Raw genomic sequence first — 18240 nt, 5'->3', positions numbered from 1 at the left:
TAGTAGCGGCGGCGGCGGTCACTTACCCGGCGGCTAACCTCCAGATGACGGCAGCGGCTGTGATCATGGCGGCGGTGGAGGTGAGTATGGCGGTGGCATGTCCGGGAGTCTGTTGCCTAGCAGCATCTGCAGGGCGACAGTTTGGAGAGTGGTCTCTAAACTGTGGCCCTCCAGATGTTGCAAAACTACAACTCCCACCATGCCTTGACAGCTGTTTGCTGTGTTGGCATGCTGGGATTTGTAGTTTTGCAAGATGGGGGTTCAGGCTAGAGATCACTGACAGTGGTCTCTAAAATGTAGCCCTCCAGATGTTACAAAAATACAACTCCCAGCATGCCCAGACAGCAGTTTGCTGTCTTAGCATGCTGAGATTTGTAGTTTTGCAACATCTGGAGGGCTACAGTTTAGAGACCACTGTCAGTGATCTCCAGCCTGAACCCCTCTAAATCTTGCACAACTACAACTCCCAGCATTCAGGAACAGCAAAAAGGATGTCTCGGCATGCTTGGAGTTGTACTTGCGTGCCTCCAGCTGTTGCATAACTACATCTCCCAGCATTCCCTTTGGCAATCAGTACATGCTGAGAGTTGTAGTTCTGCAACAGCTGGAGGCACACTGGTTGGGAAATAGAGTTAGGTAATAGGTTCTATTAAACGTTCTGTCAGTGCATGCTGGGAGTTGTAGTTTTGCCCCCCCTCCCATGTGAATGTACAGGTTACATTCACACTGGCTGCGGATTACAGCGAGTTCCCCGCTTCTAGTTTGAGCTGCGGCAAATTTTCCGCCGCAGCTCAAACTCCTAGCGGGAGACTCAGTGTAATCTGCCGCCAGTGTGAATGTAACCTAAAAACACTACACTACACTACCACAAAATAAAGAGTAAAACACTACATATACACACATACACTGCCCACTCCCCCCAATAAAAATGAAAAACGTATCCTACGGCAGTGTTTCCAAAACGGAGCCTCCAGCTGTTGCAAAACAAAAACTCCCAGCATTTCTGGACAGCCATTGACTGTTCAAGTATGCTGGGAGTTTTGCAACAGCTGGAGGCACCCTGTTTGGGAATCACTGGCTTAGAATACCCCTATGTAAATCCCTAATTTAGGCCTCAAATGCGCATGGTGCTCTCTCACTTCGGAGCCCTGTCGTATTTCAAGGCAACAGTTTAGGGCCACATATGGGGTATCGCCGTACTCGGGAGAAATTGGCAAAAAATTTTGGGGGGCTTTTTCTCCTTTTACCCCTTATGAAAACTTAAAGCTGAGGTCTACGCTAGCATGTTAAGTGTAAAAAAAAAACTTTTTTTGTACACTAACATACTGGTGTTGCCCCAAAATTTGTAACGCAATTTCTCCTGAGTATGGAGATACCCCATATGTGGGCGCAAAGTGCTCTGCAGGCGCACAACAAGGCTCAGAATGGAGAGTGCACCATGTACATTTGAGGTCTAAATTGGTGATTTGCACAGGGGTGGCTGGTTTTACAGCGGTTCTGACATAAGCGCAAAACAATAAATACCCACATGTGACCCCATTTTGGAAACTACACCCCTCACGGAACGTAACAAGGTATAGTGAGCATTTACACCCCACAGGTGTCTGACAGATCTTTGAAACAGGGGTCTGCGAAAATGAAAAATAAAATGTTTAATTTGTACAGCCCACTGTTCCAAAGATCCGTCAAATGCCAGTGGGGTGTAAATTCTCACTGCACCTCTTATTACCTTCCGTGAGGGGTGTAGTTTTAAAAATGGGGTCACATGTGGGGGGGGGGGTCCACTGTTCTGGCACCACGGGGGGCATTGTAAATGCACATGGCCAAATTCTCTCTCCAAAAGCTCAATGATGCTCCTTCTCTTCTGAGCATTGTAGTTCGCCCCAGTGCACTTCACGTCCACTTATGGGGTATTTCCATACTCAGAAGAGATAAGGTTACAAATTTTGGGGGGTATTTTCTGCTATTATCCCTTGTAAAAATGTAAAATTTGGGGGAAAACAAGCATTTTAGTGTAAAAAAAAAAATTTTTTTTTTTTTTTTTTTTACATATGCAAAAGTCGTGAAAGACCTGTGGGGTATTAAGGTTCACTTTGTCCCTTGTTACGTTCCCCAAGGGGTCTAGTTTCCAAAATTGTATGCCATGTGTTTATTTTTTGATGTCCTGGCACCATAGGGGCTTCCTAAATGCGGCATGCCCCCAGAGCAAAATTTGCTTCCAAAAAGCCAAATGTGACTCCTTCTCTTCTGAGACCTGTAGTGCGCCAGCAGAGCACTTTTCACCCCCATATGGGGTGTTTTCTGAATCGGGAGAAATTGGGCTTCAAATTTTGGGGGGGGTATTTTCTGCTATTAACTTTTTTTTTTTTTATTTAAAATTTTTGCTAAACAAAAAAATTTTTTTTACATATGCAAAAGTCGTGAAACACCTGTGGGGTATTAAGGTTCAGTTTATCCCTTGTTACGTTCCTCAAGGGGTCTATTTTCCAAAATGGTATGCCATGTGTTTTTTTTTTTTTGCTGTCCTGGCACCATAGGGGCTTCCTAAATGCGACATGCCCCCCCAAGCAAAATTTGCTCTCAAAAAGCCAAATATGACTCCTTCTCTTCTGAGCATTGTAGTTCACCCGTAGTGCACTTCAGGTCAACTTATGGGGTACCTCCATACTCAGAAGAGATGGGGTTACACATTTTGGGGGGGTATTTTGCTATTAACCCTTGCAAAAATGTGAAATTTGGGGGGAAACACATTTTAGTGAAAAACATTTTTATTTTTTTTTTTACATATGCAAAAGTCGTGAAACACCTGTGGGGTATTAAGGCTCACTTAAGTCCTTGTTACGTTCCTCAAGGGGTCTAGTTTCCAAAATGGTATGCCATGTGGGTTTTTTTTTGCTGTTTTGGCACCATAGGGGCTTCCTAAATGCAACATGCCCCCCAAAAACCATTTCAGAAAAACGTACTCTCCAAAATCCCCTTGTCGCTCCTTCGCTTCTGAGCCCTCTACTGCGCCCGCCGAACAATTTACATAGACATATGAGGTATGTGCTTACTTGAGAGAAATTGGGCTACAAATTCAAGTATAAATTTTATCCTTTTACCCCTTGTAAAAATTCTAAAATTGGTTTCTCCTTCACTTTGCTGCTTTTCCTGTGAAACACCAAAAGGCTTAAAACACTTACTTAATGTCATTTTGAATACTTTGGGGGGGGGGGGGGGGGGGCAGTTTTTATAATGGGGTATTTCTAATATGAAGACCCTTCAAATCCACTTCAAACCTGAACTGGTTTGAAAATTGTGAAAAATTTTTAAATTGCTGCTGAACTTTGAAGCCCTCTGGTGTCTTCCAAAAGTAAAAACACGTCAATTTTATGATGCAAACATAAAGTAGACATATTGTATATGTGAATAAAAAAAAATTATTTTGAATATCCATTTTCCTTACAAGCAGAGAGCTTCAAAGTTAGAAAAATGCAAAATTTTCATTTTTTTTCATCAAATTTGGGGATTTTTCACCAAGAAAGGATGCAAGTTACCACAAAAATTTACCACTATGTTAAAGTAGAATATGTCATGAAAAAATCTCGGAATCAGATTGATAAGTAAAAGCATTCCAGAGTTGTTAATGTTTAAAGTGACAGTGGTCAGATGTGCAAAAAAGGGCTGCGTCCAAGAGGTGAAAATGGGCTGCGTCCTTAAAGGGGTTAAACATTCTACAATAGTCTTGGCTAAGAACTTGCATCAGAACAAGCACCCTAGAATATCCAAGTTTAGTCTGTCTTTCTTCTACCAAACTTTTTATTTTCACATAGCAATTAGCCTGGACCTCTGTGGAAGCTCTACAGAAAAAAAACATGTCAGGGGGGCTGTGAGTGTTTTTGGTTTAATATCTCTATGTTGCCAAAATAACGCGGTTGGACTGCGGCCTCCAGCGTTTCTCCCTTACATTGCAGTGTGGCACCATGTACGACATGTAGTCTGTAAGTTACATATAGTTGTCACCACACTGCTTAACGTTAATCCTTCTACCTTTTTCAGCCAATTTTGGTATTTTTAATGGTGGTATATACCTCTTATTTTATAAAGACTCGTAGGATGTGTTTTAGTTTGGGGATTACAAGCAGGGTTTTAGTGTACTTTTGGGCATTTGTTTATATCTTAAAAACACACCCTAGTATAAAGATAATGGGGGACATAGAGCTGGGCGGTATGATCAAAAATGTGTATCACTGTATTTTTGTAACTTATGGCGGTTCCACAGTATATAACGGTATTTCTCTCCCCCCCCTCCCCCCAAAATCATGGGACCCGCGAGTGCTGTTCTGCTTCTCCCCCCCAGTTAATTATCAGCCCATCGCTGCGCTGTACCCATCGGGGAACTAATCACGTCAACCGCAAGTGCTGCCTTCCTCGTCCTCCTGTTTGTTGCGGGCCGCCGGCGCTGGAACTCAATACTGTACGCTGTATCCCTATGCCAGGGCTGCAAAAGATAAACAAAATAAACTTTAACTCACCTTCCTACGTCGGTCTCAGGCTCTCCCTGGGGACGGGAACGTCGGAGAGCCGTCAGCCTATAACCGGCCACAGCGATGTTCAGCCTTGGTCGTTGATAGGCTGAGCTCACTGTCATGTAAGAAGCCGGCCAGAACTCCTTACATGACAGTGAGCTCAGCCTATCACCGGCCGGGGCGGGATATCGCTGCGGCCGGTGATAGGCTGACGGCTCTAAAAAGTTCCTGTCCCCAGAAGCAGGTGAGGCCGGTACCTGACCAACAGGGCAAGGTGAGTTAAAGTTTATTTTGTTTATCTTTTGCATCCTGGGCATATGGATACAGAGTACAGTACAGATTTCCAGCAGCCCGCAGCAAACAGGAGGACGAGGAAGGCAGCGCTTGCAGGGGGATGTGATTAGTTCCCCGATGTGGGGACAGCGCTGCGCTGGGTTGATAATTTATTTCCGAGGGGGAGGGGCCAAACTGGTATTACGGTATGGGGGAAAAAAAATTCATATCGTGCAGGACAAAAATTTCGGTATTCAGTACGAACGATATACCGCCCAGCACTAGGGGGATATTTATCAAAATCTGTAGTGGAAAAGTAGTGCAGTTGCCCATAGCAACAAGATTACTTTGTTATTTTTCTGAGGCTTTTTTTAAACATTAAAGATGATATCTGGTTGCTATGGGCAACTGTTCAACTTTTCCCTTCTACAGGTTTTAATAAAGCTTCCTCAAGGGGCCTTATTTATCAAATCCAGCCTTCTAAAGCAATGTCACCAATCACTGCAAAGCAGAGTCGTAAGGGCCTATTACCAGAGGATTATCATTGTGCTATGTAAAATACCCAGAGATCAGGTGATAAAATGAGCAATTCCTCGTACGTCAGATGATTTCTGGGACTGTATGGCCCTAAAAGTCATTGTTGGCTGGCTGCACATCTTGTGTAAACAAGAGATATGTGATGTAAGTGAAGGGCCATACAAATTATTTGGCAAACTATGGACCTCTTTGAAAGGCTTGTTAAACAAGCACCGATCTGCTACAAAGCGGACCTCTGATTGGTGGAGACGGGCAAGACTGTTCTGATAGATCTCCGCCATTGTATAAAAATGCATAGTGGATAGGTGCAAAGTCTAGTTCTACAAACTTCCTGCTATATCAGCGTGACTCAAAGGGCTACTGATCTGCTTGCGACCTCAGTATCTAATGGTAACAGCTCAGTCCTGACCCTGGTGCAAAGTTTTCGCTAATGCTATTATTTGCCATGGGCCGAAGCCAAAACAAAGAGCCACTATGACAACTAACTTCATTATTGCCTTGAATTAAATAGATGTAAGAAACTACAATGATAGGCAACAAACAATCTGAATGTTCCTTGCTTCGTATACTTACACCGACAAACTGGATGTCCTCACTTTGCTGATGGTCTTCTGGTCGAATGTCATTCTCACTGGAGGTCACCTCAGAATCCATGGGATGGACCGTATGGAAGCTGCTGAAGGAAGAAAATCTTGAATGATTGAAACACTTCAGTTCTACAACAATGGGAAAACACACAAAGCATTGTCTATTCTCTTCAGCATGGAATTGTAATAACAGGATAAGACGTTCTCTTACCCGCCAAAATTATATGTCTGCAATCCAGAGAAGAGACATGACAACAGAAAAACCATCTCAGGAATGACAAAAAAAAAATTGTACTGTAATTGTACTGTAATACAGTGGTCCCTCAAGTTACAATGCTAATTGGTTCCAGGACGACCATAACTCTATGGAAACCCGGTAGTTGGTTCTGAAGCGTCCAAAATGTCATTCAACAATAGGTAAAAGTGAGGATTAAAGAAAAATAAGTAGATAACCAATATAGATAAAGCAAATCCTTATATATAAAAGAAAGATCTGCTGGATGCTGTAATCACTGTCTTAACAGGAGCTTCTTCAGGGTACAGTGTCCCAAAAAAAGGAAAAAGGAGCCGCCCTTACTTGATGTCCAAAGGAGCAGCTAACTGTGGCACAGGTAAAAAGTAGTACCGAACATGTAATACCTCCCTGTACTGTAGGAGGCGCTGCCAGACAGCCAGTATGCACTTCAGTAATATAGGGGTTTTACCGGTAAAATATCCATTCTGATTGGTCGGTTATTCCGGCCATTGACACGTTTCACAGATCTGGACTGTCCGCAGCATTGTATGTTGAGTTTGGTTTTCAGTTACAATGGTCCAGAAACTATTATATGTTGAGGCCATTGTAAGTTGAGGGATCACTGTATGTCCTCCAGACCCCACTGAATATCTGCAGCAAGGGTATAGGATTGTTACATCCATAGCTGTGATACCTGTTTTGGAGGCTCTTTACATTCTCTCTTTTGTAGCAGGTAAAATAGTTATGCATGCAGAGCTATTTTTCCCTCTAGCAAAATGACAGACACTGTAGTGGAACCCGGTAGAAACAGAAACAAATTTAATAATTGGGACAATTACACACGTGGTGATACCAAATATATTTTTATTATTTTTCCATATTTTTTATATGGAAAGTGGAAAATGAGACAAATCATTAGATTTCTCATACAGATTAATGGAGTTCCATAGAACTCCATTGATCTGTGCTCATTTGGTTGAGTCTGCTTATGCCTGGCTCAGTCAAATGAAGAGGCACAGACATCAGGGAAAGATAGGTAAGCACTCTGGCTACCTCCACAGTGGATCACATTCCCTCCCCCCGCAATCGCTCTGTGGGGTGGCAATCCACCCCATTGGACCTACCAGGGAGCACTTACATGTCCCTTTAGATGCCGGTCAGCTTTCACAGCAGCAATCTAAAGGGTTAATAGCCGGCCACGGCAATCGTTGCATGTGGGCTATTAGCGGTGGCCCCCAGCTACAAGAATTAGAAGGGGGCTGCCGGGTATGGTCGATCATGGACATCGGAGCAATCTCCAATGTCCGTCATTACAGGCAGATGTCAGCTGCTAACAGACCCACGTCACGTCCGCTCACCTGACCGATGGCGTATATGTATGTCATGGGTCGGGGAAGGGTTAAGACAACACCCGAAATTATCGCCGGAAATTAGCCGAAAAAGGCGGAAGTGGATTTTTCGGCCGATGATTTTCGGGGGCCGAAAATTCAGCGCATCCCTAATATATATCTATCCACACACGGCAGAAAAAGCTGTCAATAACTGATTAGGACCGCCCACTGGACTCCTAAGCTCAGAAAGAGAAAATATTAGATCTTTGTATTAGAAGTCAGTCAATCTGCTCAGCTCCCCCTGCTGCTCTATAACATGCCGCCCCATGTTCAATCTGATGCACTCCCTTTATTTCTAGCAGTTTACATAAATAACATGACGATCGATCTGTGTCCCCGCACAATATCACTGAAATAATGCAACAAGGGGTCCTAAGTAGGGTATGGCCGATATTATCGGCCGATAATCACGATTTTGGGCATTATCGGTATCGGCAATTACCGTGCCGATAAGCCGATATTGCCCCGCACCGCGTCACCCCCCCCCACCGTAGCGCTGGGCGGTATACCAGTATGGATTTTTGTCCATACCGCTATACCGGTCGGGCCCCTCCCCCACCCTCCGAGTCAATAAAAAAAATAAAATAAATAAACTTACCCGTAATGGGGGTGGTCCGGGCCATCCATCCTTCCTTCTTGTAGTGTCCGGCGCCATTCCGGGTGGAGGGTGCACCGGTCCGGGCTGTCCTTCTCCGGGGGTCATCTTCTCCACTCCGGGCAGGCTCCGGCCTAGTACGCTGCATAGACGCCGCTACGCCGTGACGTCAGGTGCGCCACTGTGCAGCGACGTCTATGCAGCATACTAGGCCGGAGCCTGCTCGGAGTGGAGAAGATGACCCCCGGAGAAGAAGGACAGCCCGGACTGGTTCACCCTCCACCCGGAATGCCGCCGGACAATACAGGAAGGATGCATGGCCACCCTGACAGGTAGGGGGAGAGAAGCGGGTGGTGGTGGTGGCGGCGGCAGACTATGGCACCGCAAAAGCCACTGCAGTGCATTGATTTAAAGCACCTGCTTTAAATCAATGCTCTGCAGCGGTGTCAAGGGGGGGAAAATAGCCGATAATTTATACCGGAATATCGGTATAAGTTATCGGCTATCGGGCCTAACCTCCACCGATTATCGGTATCGGCCCTAAAAAAAATGATATCGGTCGATCCCTAGTCCTAAGGCAGCAAACAGTGTTATTACAGCACATCCAGAGGGGCCAGCATGCAGAATGTGGGGGTGACAGCAGCAGATCACACTGGATGAATGTTATCCCTAATGTGCTCTCACAAAAGGGCCCTGGTCAATACCAGCAAAAACCTAACCATGCAGCAGTTCTCACTGTGACGTCAGGATGCCATCTGACCTGCTGTACACACAGCATGTATACAGTATATACAACCACTTAGCACAACGTGTCGCATTATTTACACTGGAGTGTATTATATACAGTACAGCTGAAGGAAGCCCCGCCCCTCACATGTCGCTGGTGCCTCCCCCTATACACAACCCTTTACTCACCGTTACCCCACACACTCGTTATTACCGGCGGCCGCTTCCTATCACGGAAGTTTACACTCCCAGATTCCCGCGTTACCCGCACGCTACTCGTCTCGGACGTCACTGTGAGTGCGTCAAGATGCGGAGTAGGAGTGTGGGAAATGTAGTCCTCTAACAGCAACGCGTGCTCACTGTGGGCGGGGCCTCCGTACACTATTTACCGGGCAGTGGGAGGGGACAGAGCTGGACGTCAATGAGGTAATAGAAAATTACCATCTAATAGAAGGACCTTGGTGATGTCAATACACCACGTGATACGCCATGTGACTGATCACATGGTACAGGAAGTAGCAGAGCGGTAAATCCAAAGAGCCGTAGCGCTGAGCAGAGCTGATATCCTGCTGTCTGTAACTATAGAGGGAGCTCAGCACAGGAGGGACACGTCCAGAGTGTGATTGTAATACCTTGGCTGTGCTTATGGTCGAACTACAACTCCCACCATGTCCACGCTATTATTATGCGATATCAGAGGACATTACAAGGTGAACTACAACGCCTAGGATGCCCAGAATGATTATTGTTATGGTTATTGTTAACTTCACCATTCACATAAAAGTTTGCATCATCACTGAACAAAATCTTCTGCGTAATCTGAGGGTCCTGTTCCAATGTTTGTTTTGCCCATTCTGCATCACCTGAAACTACAGATACTGGAAGCCTGTGCTAGCATTTCTCCTGCGGTGTATATAGTAGTATATAGCAGTGTATACGGATACTGGAAGCCTGTGATAGCATTTCTCATGCGATGTATATAGTAGTATATAGCAGTGTATACGGATACTGGAAGCCTGTGCTAGCATTTCTCCTGCGGTGTATATAGTAGTATATAGCAGTGTATACAGATACTGGAAGCCTGTGCTAGCATTTCTCATGCGTTGTATATAGTAGTATATAGCAGTGTATACAGATACTGGAAGCCTGTGCTAGCATTTCTCCTGTGGTGTATATAGTAGGATATAGCAGTGTATACGGATACTGGAAGCCTGTGCTAGCATTTCTCCTGCGGTGTATATAGTAGTATATAGCAGTGTATACGGATACTGGAAGCCTGTGCTAGCATTTCTCCTGCGGTGTATATAGTAGTATATAGCAGTGTATACGGATACTGGAAGCCTGTGCTAGCATTTCTCATGCGATGTATATAGTAGTATATAGCAGTGTATACGGATACTGGAAGCCTGTGCTAGCATTTCTCCTACAGTGTATATAGTAGTATATAGCAGTGTATACGGATACTGGAAGCCTGTGCTAGCATTTCTCCTGCGGTGTATATAGTAGGATATAGCAGTGTATACGGATACTGGAAGCCTGTGCTAGCATTTCTCCTGCGGTGTATATAGTAGTATATAGCAGTGTATACAGATACTGGAAGCCTGTGCTAGCATTTCTCATGCGATGTATATAGTAGTATATAGCAGTGTATACGGATACTGGAAGCCTGTGCTAGCATTTCTCATGCGATGTATATAGTAGTATATAGCAGTGTATACGGATACTGGAAGCCTGTGCTAGCATTTCTCATGCGATGTATATAGTAGTATATAGCAGTGTATACGGATACTGGAAGCCTGTGCTAGCATTTCTCCTGCGGTGTATATAGTAGTATATAGCAGTGTATACGGATACTGGAAGCCTGTGCTAGCATTTCTCCTGCGGTGTATATAGTAGTATATAGCAGTGTATACAGATACTGGAAGCCTGTGATAGCATTTCTCCTGCGATGTATATAGCAGTGTATACGGATACTGGAAGCCTGTGCTAGCATTTCTCATGCGGTGTATATAGTAGTATATAGCAGTGTATACAGATACTGGAAGCCTGTGCTAGCATTTCTCCTGCGGTGTATATAGTAGTATATAGCAGTGTATACGGATACTGGAAGCCTGTGCTAGCATTTCTCCTGCGGTGTATATAGTAGGATATAGCAGTGTATACGGATACTGGAAGCCTGTGCTAGCATTTCTCATGCGATGTATATAGTAGTATATAGCAGTGTATACGGATACTGGAAGCCTGTGCTAGCATTTCTCCTGCGGTGTATATAGTAGTATATAGCAGTGTATACGGATACTGGAAGCCTGTGCTAGCATTTCTCCTGCGTTGTATATAGTAGTATATAGCAGTGTATACGGATACTGGAAGCCTGTGCTAGCATTTCTCATGCGATGTATATAGTAGTATATAGCAGTGTATACGGATACTGGAAGCCTGTGCTAGCATTTCTCATGCGATGTATATAGTAGTATATAGCAGTGTATACGGATACTGGAAGCCTGTGCTAGCATTTCTCCTGCGGTGTATATAGTAGTATATAGCAGTGTATACGGATACTGGAAGCCTGTGCTAGCATTTCTCCTGCGATGTATATAGTAGTATATAGCAGTGTATACGGATACTGGAAGCCTGTGCTAGCATTTCTCCTGCGGTGTATATAGTAGTATATAGCAGTGTATACAGATACTGGAAGCCTGTGATAGCATTTCTCCTGCGATGTATATAGCAGTGTATACGGATACTGGAAGCCTGTGCTAGCATTTCTCCTGCGGTGTATATAGTAGTATATAGCAGTGTATACAGATACTGGAAGCCTGTGCTAGCATTTCTCATGCGATGTATATAGTAGTATATAGCAGTGTATACGGATACTGGAAGCCTGTGCTAGCATTTCTCCTGCAGTGTATATAGTAGTATATAGCAGTGTATACGGATACTGGAAGCCTGTGCTAGCATTTCTCCTGCGATGTATATAGTAGGATATAGCAGTGTATACGGATACTGGAAGCCTGTGCTAGCATTTCTCATGCGATGTATATAGTAGTATATAGCAGTGTATACGGATACTGGAAGCCTGTGCTAGCATTTCTCCTGCGGTGTATATAGTAGTATATAGCAGTGTATACGGATACTGGAAGCCTGTGCTAGCATTTCTCCTGCGGTGTATATAGTAGTATATAGCAGTGTATACAGATACTGGAAGCCTGTGATAGCATTTCTCCTGCGATGTATATAGCAGTGTATACGGATACTGGAAGCCTGTGCTAGCATTTCTCCTGCGGTGTATATAGTAGTATATAGCAGTGTATACAGATACTGGAAGCCTGTGCTAGCATTTCTCCTGCGGTGTATATAGTAGTATATAGCAGTGTATACGGATACTGGAAGCCTGTGCTAGCATTTCTCCTGCGGTGTATATAGTAGGATATAGCAGTGTATACGGATACTGGAAGCCTGTGCTAGCATTTCTCATGCGATGTATATAGTAGTATATAGCAGTGTATACGGATACTGGAAGCCTGTGCTAGCATTTCTCCTGCGGTGTATATAGTAGTATATAGCAGTGTATACGGATACTGGAAGCCTGTGCTAGCATTTCTCCTGCGTTGTATATAGTAGTATATAGCAGTGTATACGGATACTGGAAGCCTGTGCTAGCATTTCTCATGCGATGTATATAGTAGTATATAGCAGTTTATACGGATACTGGAAGCCTGTGCTAGCATTTCTCATGCGATGTATATAGCAGTGTATACGGATACTGGAAGCCTGTGCTAGCATTTCTCCTGCGGTGTATATAGTAGTATATAGCAGTGTATACGGATACTGGAAGCCTGTGCTAGCATTTCTCCTGCGATGTATATAGTAGTATATAGCAGTGTATACGGATACTGGAAGCCTGTGCTAGCATTTCTCCTGCGGTGTATATAGTAGTATATAGCAGTGTATACAGATACTGGAAGCCTGTGATAGCATTTCTCCTGCGATATATATAGCAGTGTATACGGATACTGGAAGCCTGTGCTAGCATTTCTCCTGCGGTGTATATAGTAGTATATAGCAGTGTATACAGATACTGGAAGCCTGTGCTAGCATTTCTCATGCGATGTATATAGTAGTATATAGCAGTGTATACGGATACTGGAAGCCTGTGCTAGCATTTCTCCTGCAGTGTATATAGTAGTATATAGCAGTGTATACGGATACTGGAAGCCTGTGCTAGCATTTCTCCTGCGGTGTATATAGTAGGATATAGCAGTGTATACGGATACTGGAAGCCTGTGCTAGCATTTCTCCTGCGGTGTATATAGTAGTATATAGCAGTGTATACAGATACTGGAAGCCTGTGCTAGCATTTCTCATGCGATGTATATAGTAGTATATAGCAGTGTATACGGATACTGGAAGCCTGTGCTAGCATTTCTCATGCGATGTATATAGTAGTATATAGCAGTGTATACGGATACTGGAAGCCTGTGCTAGCATTTCTCATGCGATGTATATAGTAGTATATAGCAGTGTATACGGATACTGGAAGCCTGTGCTAGCATTTCTCCTGCGGTGTATATAGTAGTATATAGCAGTGTATACGGATACTGGAAGCCTGTGCTAGCATTTCTCCTGCGGTGTATATAGTAGTATATAGCAGTGTATACAGATACTGGAAGCCTGTGATAGCATTTCTCCTGCGATGTATATAGCAGTGTATACGGATACTGGAAGCCTGTGCTAGCATTTCTCCTGCGGTGTATATAGTAGTATATAGCAGTGTATACAGATACTGGAAGCCTGTGCTAGCATTTCTCCTGCGGTGTATATAGTAGTATATAGTAGTGTATACGGATACTGGAAGCCTGTGCTAGCATTTCTCCTGCGATGTATATAGCAGTGTATACGGATACTGGAAGCCTGTGCTAGCATTTCTCCTGCGGTGTATATAGTAGTATATAGCAGTGTATACAGATACTGGAAGCCTGTGCTAGCATTTCTCCTGCGATGTATATAGCAGTGTATACGGATACTGGAAGCCTGTGCTAGCATTTCTCCTGCGGTGTATATAGTAGTATATAGCAGTGTATACAGATACTGGAAGCCTGTGCTAGCATTTCTCCTGCGGTGTATATAGTAGTATATAGCAGTGTATACGGATACTGGAAGCCTGTGCTAGCATTTCTCCTGCGGTGTATATAGTAGGATATAGCAGTGTATACGGATACTGGAAGCCTGTGCTAGCATTTCTCATGCGATGTATATAGTAGTATATAGCAGTGTATACGGATACTGGAAGCCTGTGCTAGCATTTCTCCTGCGGTGTATATAGTAGTATATAGCAGTGTATACGGATACTGGAAGCCTGTGCTAGCATTTCTCCTGCGGTGTATATAGTAGTATATAGCAGTGTATACAGATACTGGAAGCCTGTGATAGCATTTCTCATGCGATGTATATAGTAGTATATAGCAGTGTATACAGATACTGGAAGCCTGTGATAGCATTTCTCCTGCGGTGTATATAGTAGTATATAGCAGTGTATACGGATACTGGAAGCCTGTGCTAGCATTTCTCCTGCGGTGTATATAGTAGTATATAGCAGTGTATACAGATACTGGAAGCCTGTGCTAGCATTTCTCCTGCGGTGTATATAGTAGTATATAGCAGTGTATACAGATACTGGAAGCCTGTGCTAGCATTTCTCCTGCGGTGTATATAGTAGTATATAGCAGTGTATACGGATACTGGAAGCCTGTGCTAGCATTTCTCCTGCGGTGTATATAGTAGGATATAGCAGTGTATACGGATACTGGAAGCCTGTGCTAGCATTTCTCATGCGATGTATATAGTAGTATATAGCAGTGTATACAGATACTGGAAGCCTGTGATAGCATTTCTCCTGCGATGTATATAGTAGTATATAGCAGTGTATACAGATACTGGAAGCCTGTGATAGCATTTCTCCTGCGATGTATATAGTAGTATATAGCAGTGTATACAGACACTGGAAGCCTGTGCTAGCATTTCTCCTGCGATGTATATAGTAGTATATAGCAGTGTATACAGATACTGGAAGCCTGTGATAGCATTTCTCCTGCGATGTATATAGTAGTATATAGCAGTGTATACAGATACTGGAAGCCTGTGCTAGCATTTCTCCTGCGGTGTATATAGTAGTATATAGCAGTGTATACAGATACTGGAAGCCTGTGCTAGCATTTCTCCTGCAGTGTATATAGTAGTGTATACAGATACTGGAAGCCTGTGCTAGCATTTCTCCTGCAGTGTATATAGTAGTATATAGCAGTGTATACGGATACTGGAAGCCTGTGCTAGCATTTCTCCTGCAATGTATATAGTAGTATATAGCAGTGTATACAGATACTGGAAGCCTGTGCTAGCATTTCTCCTGCAGTGTATATAGTAGTGTATACAGATACTGGAAGCCTGTGCTAGCATTTCTCCTGCGGTGTATATAGTAGTATATAGCAGTGTATACGGATACTGGAAGCCTGTGCTAGCATTTCTCCTGCAGTGTATATAGTAGTATATAGCAGTGTATACGGATACTGGAAGCCTGTGCTAGCATTTCTCCTACGGTGTATATAGTAGTATATAGCAGTGTATACGGATACTGGAAGCCTGTGCTAGCATTTCTCCTGCGGTGTATATAGTAGGATATAGCAGTGTATACGGATACTGGAAGCCTGTGCTAGCATTTCTCCTGCAGTGTATATAGTAGTATATAGCAGTGTATACAGATACTGGAAGCCTGTGCTAGCATTTCTCCTGCGGTGTATATAGTAGTATATAGCAGTGTATACGGATACTGGAAGCCTGTGCTAGCATTTCTCCTGCGGTGTATATAGTAGGATATAGCAGTGTATACGGATACTGGAAGCCTGTGCTAGCATTTCTCCTGCGGTGTATATAGTAGGATATAGCAGTGTATACGGATACTGGAAGCCTGTGCTAGCATTTCTCCTGCAGTGTATATAGTAGTATATAGCAGTGTATACGGATACTGGAAGCCTGTGCTAGCATTTCTCCTGCGGTGTATATAGCAGTGTATACGGATACTGGAAGCCTGTGCTAGCATTTCTCCTGCAGTGTATATAGTAGTATATAGCAGTGTATACGGATACTGGAAGCCTGTGCTAGCATTTCTCCTGCGGTGTATATAGTAGTATATAGCAGTGTATACAGATACTGGAAGCCTGTGCTAGCATTTCTCCTGCAGTGTATATAGTAGTATATAGCAGTGTATACAGATACTGGAAGCCTGTGCTAGCATTTCTCCTGCGGTGTATATAGTAGTATATAGCAGTGTATACAGATACTGGAAGCCTGTGCTAGCATTTCTCATGCGATGTATATAGTAGCATATAGCAGTGTATACGGATACTGGAAGCCTGTGCTAGCATTTCTCCTGCGGTGTATATAGTAGTATATAGCAGTGTATACAGATACTGGAAGCCTGTGCTAGCATTTCTCCTGTGGTGTATATAGTAGTATATAGCAGTGTATACAGATACTGGAAGCCTGTGCTAGCATTTCTCCTGCAGTGTATATAGTAGCATATAGCAGTGTATACGGATACTGGAAGCCTGTGCTAGCATTTCTCCTGCGGTGTATATAGTAGTATATAGCAGTGTATACAGATACTGGAAGCCTGTGCTAGCATTTCTCCTGTGGTGTATATAGTAGTATATAGCAGTGTATACAGATACTGGAAGCCTGTGCTAGCATTTCTCCTGCGGTGTATATAGTAGTGTATACAGATACTGGAAGCCTGTGCTAGCATTTCTCCTGTGGTGTATATAGTAGTATATAGCAGTGTATACAGATACTGGAAGCCTGTGCTAGCATTTCTCCTCGGTGTATATAGTAGTGTATACAGAAACTGGAAGCCTGTGCTAGCATTTCTCCTGCGGTGTATATAGTAGTGTATACAGATACTGAAAGCCTGTGCTAGCATTTCTCCTGCAGTGTATATAGTAGTATATAGCAGTGTATACGGATACTGGAAGCCTGTGCTAGCATTTCTCCTGCGGTGTATATAGTAGTATATAGCAGTGTATACGGATACTGGAAGCCTGTGCTAGCATTTCTCCTGCGGTGTTGCTATCAGTGTGTGAAGAGTGGGAGAAGAGGGTTGCATTGACAATCCAACACAATGGGCAGCACATTGAACACAGAAACATGTAAATAACTCATGAAAAAAATAGTTACATTAAAACCAAGCACATAATTGTTTTTCTTGTGAAATTCCCAATAAGTTTGATGTGTCACATGACCCTCTTCCTATTGAAAAAAAGTTGGATTCAAAATGGCCGACTTCCCATTTTATTAAGGTGTATCCATGTAAATGGCCCACCCTGTATATATACAGTACAGACCAAAAGTTTGGACACACCTTCTCATTCAGAGTTTTCTTTATTTTCATGACTACGAAAATTGTAAGATTCACACTGAAGGCATCAAAACTATGAATTAAAGGGGTTCTCCGGTGCTTAAGCATCTTATCCCCTATCCAAAGGATAGGGGATAAGATGCCCGATCGCGGGAGTCCCGCCGCTGGGGACGCCCGTGATCATGCACGCGGCACCCCGTTTGTAATCAGTCCCCGGAGTGTGTTCGCTCCGGGTCTGATTACGGGCGACTACAGGGTGGGCGCCGTGTGACCTCACGCCTCCGCCCCTGTGTGATGTATCGCTCCGCCCCTCAATGCAAGCCGACGGGAGGGGGCGTGACAGTTATCACGCCCCATCCCGTAGGCTTGCATTGAGGGGCGGAGCGTGACATCACACTGGGGCGGAGGCGTGACGTCACACGCCGCCCGCCCTGTAGTCGCCCGTAATCAGATACATTACAAAAAAGTGTGAAAATATGTCATATTCTAGGTTCTAGCCACCTTTTGCTTTGATTACTGCTTTGCACACTCTTGGCATTCTCTTGATGACCTTCAAGAGGTAGTCACCTGAAATGGTCTTCCAACAGTCTTGAAGGAGTTCCCAGAGATGCTTAGCACTCGTTGGCCCTTTTTGCCTTCACTCTGCGGTCCAGCTCACCCCAAACCATCTCAATTGGGTTCAGGTCTGGTGACTGTGGAGGCCAGGTCACCTGGAAGTTCCCTATATTTGCATGGGACCTGAAACAAAAGCCCATCTTTTATATAAGGGTGTAGGTAAGGGTTAATTTATCATATCTTTTATTTGACATATAAGTAATGTGTACCAAGTATTGAAATATCTCCAGCCGTACGAAAGTTATGTGGTAACATACATTTCCCATTGATTTGCATGGGACTTTAACCCCTTAAGGACCGGGGTTTTTTCCGTTTTTGCATTTTCGTTTTTTGCTCCTTGCCTTTAAAAAATCATAACTCTTTCAA

General features: G+C 43.8%; 1 protein-coding gene across 8 annotated transcripts in view; it reads right to left on the bottom strand.

The window, feature by feature from the left end:
• ZNF451 (zinc finger protein 451) overlaps positions 1-17997 on the bottom strand; it is a 105564-nt gene extending 87567 nt beyond the window's left edge. The window contains exons 1-3 of one of the 8 annotated variants that reach the window (XM_056565777.1): positions 8863-8911; positions 6117-6133; positions 5892-5994 (exon numbers count right to left, since the gene is read on the bottom strand). In XM_056565777.1, the coding sequence (XP_056421752.1) occupies positions 5892-5994; positions 6117-6133; positions 8863-8904 (162 nt within the window). In that variant the 5' untranslated portion in view covers positions 8905-8911. Of the gene's footprint in view, positions 1-5891; positions 5995-6116; positions 6188-6834; positions 6922-8862; positions 8912-8951; positions 8995-9041; positions 9219-17826 lie in introns of those variants that run through there. The other 7 variants (XM_056565782.1, XM_056565783.1, XM_056565781.1 and 4 more) reach the window with 7 other exon arrangements.
• Between the last annotated feature and the right edge of the window lie 243 nt (positions 17998-18240).

Source organism: Hyla sarda, chromosome 3, assembly GCF_029499605.1.
Source record: "Hyla sarda isolate aHylSar1 chromosome 3, aHylSar1.hap1, whole genome shotgun sequence".
NCBI classification, from domain to species: Eukaryota; Metazoa; Chordata; class Amphibia; order Anura; family Hylidae; genus Hyla; species Hyla sarda.
This window is presented reverse-complemented; position numbering and strand designations above follow the sequence as displayed.